This window comes from Phascolarctos cinereus, unplaced genomic scaffold, assembly GCF_003287225.1.
Source record: "Phascolarctos cinereus isolate Bilbo 61053 unplaced genomic scaffold, phaCin_HiC Scaffold_4;HRSCAF=312, whole genome shotgun sequence".
NCBI classification, from domain to species: Eukaryota; Metazoa; Chordata; class Mammalia; order Diprotodontia; family Phascolarctidae; genus Phascolarctos; species Phascolarctos cinereus.
In genome coordinates, this window is record NW_027555847.1 from 512,909,377 (window position 1) to 512,916,202 (window position 6,826).

The 6,826-nt window shown below is 39.0% G+C and overlaps 1 protein-coding gene across 1 annotated transcript; it reads left to right on the forward strand.

The window, feature by feature from the left end:
* Nucleotides 1–4,666: 4,666 nt before the first annotated feature.
* Nucleotides 4,667–5,569, forward strand: LRRC30 (leucine rich repeat containing 30). Its single transcript, XM_020974980.1, has one exon. The coding sequence runs from the start codon at nt 4,667–4,669 to the stop codon at nt 5,567–5,569; it is 903 nt and encodes a 300-aa protein (XP_020830639.1).
* Nucleotides 5,570–6,826: the final 1,257 nt, after the last annotated feature.

Here is a 6,826-nt window from a genome sequence, read left to right on the forward strand (position 1 = left end):
GAAGATGAAACTTCCTGACTCGAGGCCCGAGCACTCTATCTGCTTCACCACCTAAGCTGCCTTGTTAAGTATAGGGGGTATTTTATTTTTATTTATTTTTTATTTTTAATTTTTTTATTAATTTATTTTGATTTATCAACAATCACTTCCATAAGCTTTTGAGTTTTAAATTTTTCTCCTCTTCTTTCCCTGCCTTTCTCCCCAAGCCTGCATACAATCTGATATAGGCTATACATATACATTCCTATTAAACATATTTTCATGTTAGTGAGATAAGGAAGAATTAGAGCCAATAGGAGGAACCACAAGAAAGAGAAAACAAAACAAAACAGAAGAAAAAAATAGCAAATAGTATGCTTCGATCTGCATTCAAACTCCATAGTTCTTTCTTTGGATGTGGATAGCATTTTCCATCATGAGACCTTTGGAGATGTCTTAGATCCTTGCATGGCTGAGAAGGGTTAAGTCTACCAATGTTAGTCATCACACAAAGTAGCTGTTACTGTGTACAATATTCTCCTGGTTCTGCTCACTTCATTCAGCATTAATCCATACAAGCCTTTCCAGGTTTTTCTGAAGTCTGTCTGCTCATCATTTCTTATAGCACAATAGTATTCCATTACATTCATATACCACAACTTGTTCAGTCATTCTCCAATTGATGAGCATTCTCTCAATTTCCAATTCTTTGCTATCACAAAAAGAGCTGCTATGAATATTTTTGTACATGTGGGTCCTTTTCCCATTTGTACGATCTCTTTGGGATACATACCTAGAAGTACTATTGCTGGGTCAAAGTGTATGCACATTTTTATAGCCTTTTGGGCATAGTTCCAAATTGTTCTCCAAAATGGTTGGTTCATTTCACAACTTCACCAACAACCCATTAGTGTTCCAATTTTCCAACATCTTCTCCAACATTTATCATGTTCCTGTTTTGTGATGTTAGCCAACCTGATAGGTGTGATGTGGTACCTCAGAGTTGTTTTGATTTGCATTTCTCTAATCAACAATTTAGAGCATTTTTCCATATGACTATAGATTACTTTAATTTCTTCATGTGAGAACTGCCTGTTCATATCCTTTGACCATTTATCAATTGGGAATGACTTCTTTTCTTTTAATTTTACTTAATTCTCTATATATTTTAGAAATGAGGCCTTTATCAGAAAGACTGGTTGTAAAAATTCTTTCCCAATTTTCTACCTTCCTTCTAATCTTAGTTGCATTGGCTTTGCTTGTGCAAAAACTTTTCAATTTAATATAATCAAAATTATCCATTTTGCATTTTGTAATGTTCTCTATATCCTGTTTGGTCATGAATTCTTCTGTTCTCCATAAATCTGATAGGTAAACTATTCCTTACTCTCCCAGTTTGCTTATAGTATCAGCTTTTATATTTAAATCATGAACCCATTTTGACTTTATTTTGATATATGGTGTGAGATTTAGGCCTATGCCTCATTTCTACCATACTCTTTTCCAGTTTTCCCAGCAGTCTTTGTCAAATAGTGATTTCTTATCCCAGAAGCTGGGGTCTTTGGCTTTATCAAATGTAGATTACTACATTGACTACCGTGTCTTACATATCTAACCTATTCCACTGATCCACCACTCTATTTCTTAGTCAGTACCAAGTAGTTTTGATGATTACTGCTTTATAATACAATTTAGGATCTGGAATGGCTAGGCCACCTTCCCAAGAATTTCTTTTCATTAGTTCCCTTGATATTCTGGAGTTTTTGCTCTTCCAAACAAATCTTGTTATTATTTTTTCTAGCTATATAAAATAATTTTTGGTAGTTCGATTGGTATGGCACTGAATAAGTAAATTAGCTCAGGTAGAATTGTCATTTTTATTATATTAGCTCAGCCCACCTATGAGTAATTGATGTTTTTCCAATTATTTAGATTGGACTTTATTTGTGTGAAAAGTGTTTTGTAATTGTGTTCATAGAGTTCCTGGGTTTGTTTCATTAGGTAGACTTTATAGGGGGTATTTAAAGAGTACACACAGTAGAATGTAAGCATATGGAGGGCAGGGACTTTGTATTTATAACCTCAGTAACTAGTTCAGTGCCTGGCACTTAGTAAGAATCAATAAATGCTTGTTGGTTGATTAGCATTTGCCTGCTTGGAGTGGAAAATTAGAGAGAAACAGTGTAAAATAAAATTGTATCAATAAGATGGAGCCCATTGATGGAGTTATGAAATACCAGATAGATAAAAGTGAAGTAAAGGATTAAGGCAGTTATGTGTTTTTAAAAATTTTTCTGCCTTCCTTCCTTCCTTCCTTCTTTCCTTTCTTCCTTTCTTTTTCTTTTTTTCTCTTCTTTCCTTCCTCGTCCTCCTCCTCTTTTCTTCTTCTTCTTCTTCTTCTCCTCCTCCTCCTCCTCCTCCTCCTCCTTCTTCTCCTCCTCCTCTCCTTCTTCTCCTCCTCCTCCTCCTCCTCCTCCTCCTCCTCCTTCTTCTTCTTCTTCTTCTCTTCTTCTTCTTCTTCTTCTTCTTCTTCTTCTTCTTCTTCTTCTTCTTCTTCTTCTTCTCTCTCTCTGGCAATATGGGTTTTGGGGGCAGAACAGTCTGAATTTTACCTCAACTTTATTTGAGCAAATTTAACTTTAAAGTTTAACTTGACTGCTGTGAGTAATAAACTAATAAAAATAAAATAATAATATACACAAAGAAATGCTTAAATTTTACACACTGTGTGAAGAGGACCGTAATGTATAGGACCATCTCCAAATTTCTTCCTGGGCTTCAAAAAGACCACACCTTGCCTTAAAACCAATAACAAGCCTAACTGATTATGTTAAGTTCAATTTGGCTTCCTTTACTTTCTACAGTGACAAATGTCTCCTTGGCTTGGCCTAAGTAGGAATATAGGGGTGGCTGGCAGCCACCAAAAGCAAAGTCAAATGAAGTCATGACTTACCTCAGGCAAACACAGAGGAGAACTTATTGCATCTGTTGAAGAGGAAGCAAAGAGCCCTTTTTACTCCTGGTGTCTTAGGCACTTTCTACCTCAGACCTGAGAGAATTAACACTAAAGAGCAGTATTCTTCTGAATTAAGGCCTCCAAAGAGGCAGTGAACAAAAAGTAAGGTACAGAATCCAGGCTGTAGAGGTAGAAGCTTTCCCCCAGCCCTCTTCCTAATATCAATAGCTATAATGTATAGAAACAGAAAAAAAAAAGCCATAGTGAATGAAACAATTATTTTTAGAGATAATCACAATCATTGAAACATGTAAAACGTTAAGGTTGGTAAAGAGATTTCCTCCCATCATCTGAGACATCGATCTCCTATCTCTGTGCCTTTCTTTGCATAGGCTTCACCTCATGTCTGGAATCGATACCTCTGCCTCTTGGAAAGTCTAACCTCCCTTCAAGTCCCAGCACAGGGTCCTCCTCTTTCAAGAGATCCTTCTTGACTGCCTGAGCTTCTACTGCTCCTTGACAAAATCATATTTATGTACAGAGTGTCCTAAAAATCTCAGGGTAGTTGTTAGCTATTGAAGCTTTAAACTGTAATAACACTTGTGGGATATTTCATATAGACTTTTCTGCACAAATATTGTTCTCTCCCTCCTCTCAATAGAACATAAGCTCCTTCAGAGCAGGATATCCAATATCATTTCATTTTTGTCCTTTTTCTCCCTCATGCCTGGAACAATGCCTGGCATATAGTAGGCATTTAATGAATGCTTATAGAATGGAATTGAATTTGAACCCTGAACCAACCCTGTTAAGTAGGGAAGATATCATAGCTGTAATTAAGCTCACTTGGCAGTAGAGGAAACTGTGACTAAGAGAGAGATTAAGTGACTGGAGGAAGGATTTGAACTCGGGTCTTCAGACTCCTAAGTCCTATATTCAAACTATCATACCACCCTATCTCTTCTCATCCTATTTTCAGTCTAAAACCAGAAGTAGCAACACAAATGGTTAAACAATTGTATGAACCCAGCTTTTAAAGTGAATGTATGAAATTTTCTGATGTATTGTTATTATCATTATTACTATTAACTTTTTTGAAACTCAGATTTCCTGTTAGTATTTAGAAGAGGTTTAAACCAAACAGGTCCGGAAGGATCAAACCACATCTTTAAAGTGAATTCTATCTCCTTATACTGGTTTCTTTGCTGTCTTTGCTTCTTTGTCTTCTTCTATTTCTTCTCCTTTTTTTTTCTTTCTGAGCTCATGTTAATTGCCTGCTCAACTGAGTTACCCAAGAAAAGCTGAGATGGTAAAGTTATATCCAGGCTCTCTGTGACCTGCTTGCAATGAAGACACATATCAGTTCAATAAAGCTCAGGCAGAATGACAGTGACAGCTGCCTCATGGCATTCAGCATGAAGTGAGCAGATCTATTTAGCAGTTTCAGGACCAAGTGTTTCATTACAGCCCGGCTGCTCTAAGAGAAATGACCTAAACCCAGCCTAAAGTGCTCCACTTCATCATTTACTGGAAGGCCCCTGTTGACCATTTACGAGTATCTCTGCCTCAAGGGTCTTCTAATCTTGACTTTGTTCACAAAGTTTCCTGGAGCTAAAATACCAAGTCAACGCATTGTTTGCCCAGACTTCCAATCTGCAACTGCTTTGGGGCTGGTAGTGAAGGAGAAACTCCCTACCCAGAAGAGTTTGCTATAGGGCCCAAGAAAGTGTCATGGGGGCCAAGCAGTCCAGTGATGTCTCCAAGAATAAGGACCCCAAGGGAATATTGCTGGCAAAGAAGAGACAGAAGTTTTCTCAATGGGATGATATCCTTGTGGGAAAGGACCCAAGGTCACTGCTGAAGAGGGGCATGAGACATATCAGCTTCAGTTTGGTCACCAAGGGAATGACTGACATTCCCGACTTTCTGTGGGGGCTGTCCGAAATCCAAAAGCTCAACCTGTCCCATAACCAGCTCATGGTGGTCCCAGCAGAGGTGGGAAAACTGACGAGGATCGTGGTGCTGAATCTGTGTGGGAATCGCATAAAGAGCCTGCCCAAGGAAATTGGGCTACTCAGGAGCATGAAGGTTCTGTTTGTAAACATGAATTGCCTAACAGAGATGCCACCCGAGCTGAGCCTCTGTAAGAGCCTGGAAGTTTTGAGTTTGTCCCACAACTACATCTCCCACCTCCCCTCCACCTACTCAGAACTTTCCGGATTGAGGAAACTGAATCTGAGCAACAACTGCTTTGCTCACATCCCCATCTTTGTGTTCTCGCTGAAGGGGTTAGATTTCCTTCACGTGGGCTCCAACCGGCTGGAAAACATTGCCGAGAGCATCCAGAGCCTGGTAAGCTTACAGATCTTCATCGCGGAAAACAACAACATCCACTCTTTCCCGAGGTCTCTCTGCTTAGTTACAACACTCGAGCTGCTGAACTTGAACAACAACGACATCCAGACGCTACCTGATGAACTCTACTTGCTCAGTCGATTGGACAGGATCGCCTGGAATCCCATGGACAAAGGACTGCATATTTCTCATAACCCTCTCTCCAAGCCTCTGCCAGATCTGGTGGAGGGGGGCTTGGACCTGCTCTTCAGCTACCTGAAAGACAAAAAGCACAGCTGATTTGTCCAGTCGAAATGTGATTAGGGATCCCCTCATCCACACTCAGTCCCACGGGTGCACTTTCCTGGACTGAGATTTTGACTTCGTTTCTTCTCAGTGTTTGCAAATGCTTTTATTTCAGACTTGCTGAATAATCGCCGAATGTGAGTGAATTGTTCTATGGGGATCATTTATTTTAAATCTGTGCTGGTCGTTGCTTTTGTTTCTTGTAATCTCTATAAGCTATTTAAAATTCTTTCTGCATCTACATTTTAAATCACCTTTGTTTTTCCTCTTAAGGAAAAACAAAGTCTTCCTAAAAATCGGTGAGATCCAGTTTGTAGGCTGGAAATCTAGAGAAGGGTTCAGCTCTTCAGTCTACCACTGAAAGGGAGGCCATTTTGCTTTTTGAATCTCAGTTTCTCTATGAAGGGTAGATTGGGTCCAGAACAGAACTGAAGCTGCCCTGATCTCACTTGAATGAATCATGGACCAGATCAGGGTAAAATGGCAACAAGGTCCTGCTGACGTTTTAAAGCAGTTCTAACGTCCATGTTGTCCAGACAAAATTTGATACGCTGTAATACAGTGTGATTGCTTACCCGTGTTAGTGGAAAGCAGGTGAAATACAGTTCCTAGGTAATATAACAAATTCATTTTAATGGAACATTTCCACCTTGTTTCTTTTTTTATTTTTTAAATTTATTTATTTTTAGTTTTCAACATTCACCTCCACAAGTCCACCTTGTCTCTCCTCCCACATCCCAAAACTTGTTGAAACAAAAATACTGCCCAATAGCTAAATCCCCTCATTCTGCTATCATCAGGAGAGGAGGAAGAGCTACCTTCCTGAAGAGGCATTTCCTGATTCCTCAGTGGTTAGTGACCTCCTCAAATTACTTTGAATGTATCTGGTACATATTTTGTGTTTATTTATGTTTGGACGTGATATAGCTCTCCTATTCACCCCATCCCTTAATAGAATGTAAGCTTCCTGCGGGCAGAGGCTACACTATTCTATGTGTGGTGTTTTTTTTTTTAATATCCTCAGTGCCTTGCACAGTGCCTGCCATGTAACAGGTGTCAAATAAATGTTATTGAATGGAATTGAATAATTCAACAAGAGAATAAGTATACTCTTACTAATTGAGAGGTAGCTGTATTTACCACCTGCCTTCAGGAATGAGTGTTTAAAAAACCTGAGGATCGCATTTGTAAAGCATTCTGGTATCTTCAGGCAGGAGGCACTGTAAAAAATGTGATGTACTTTTATTATAG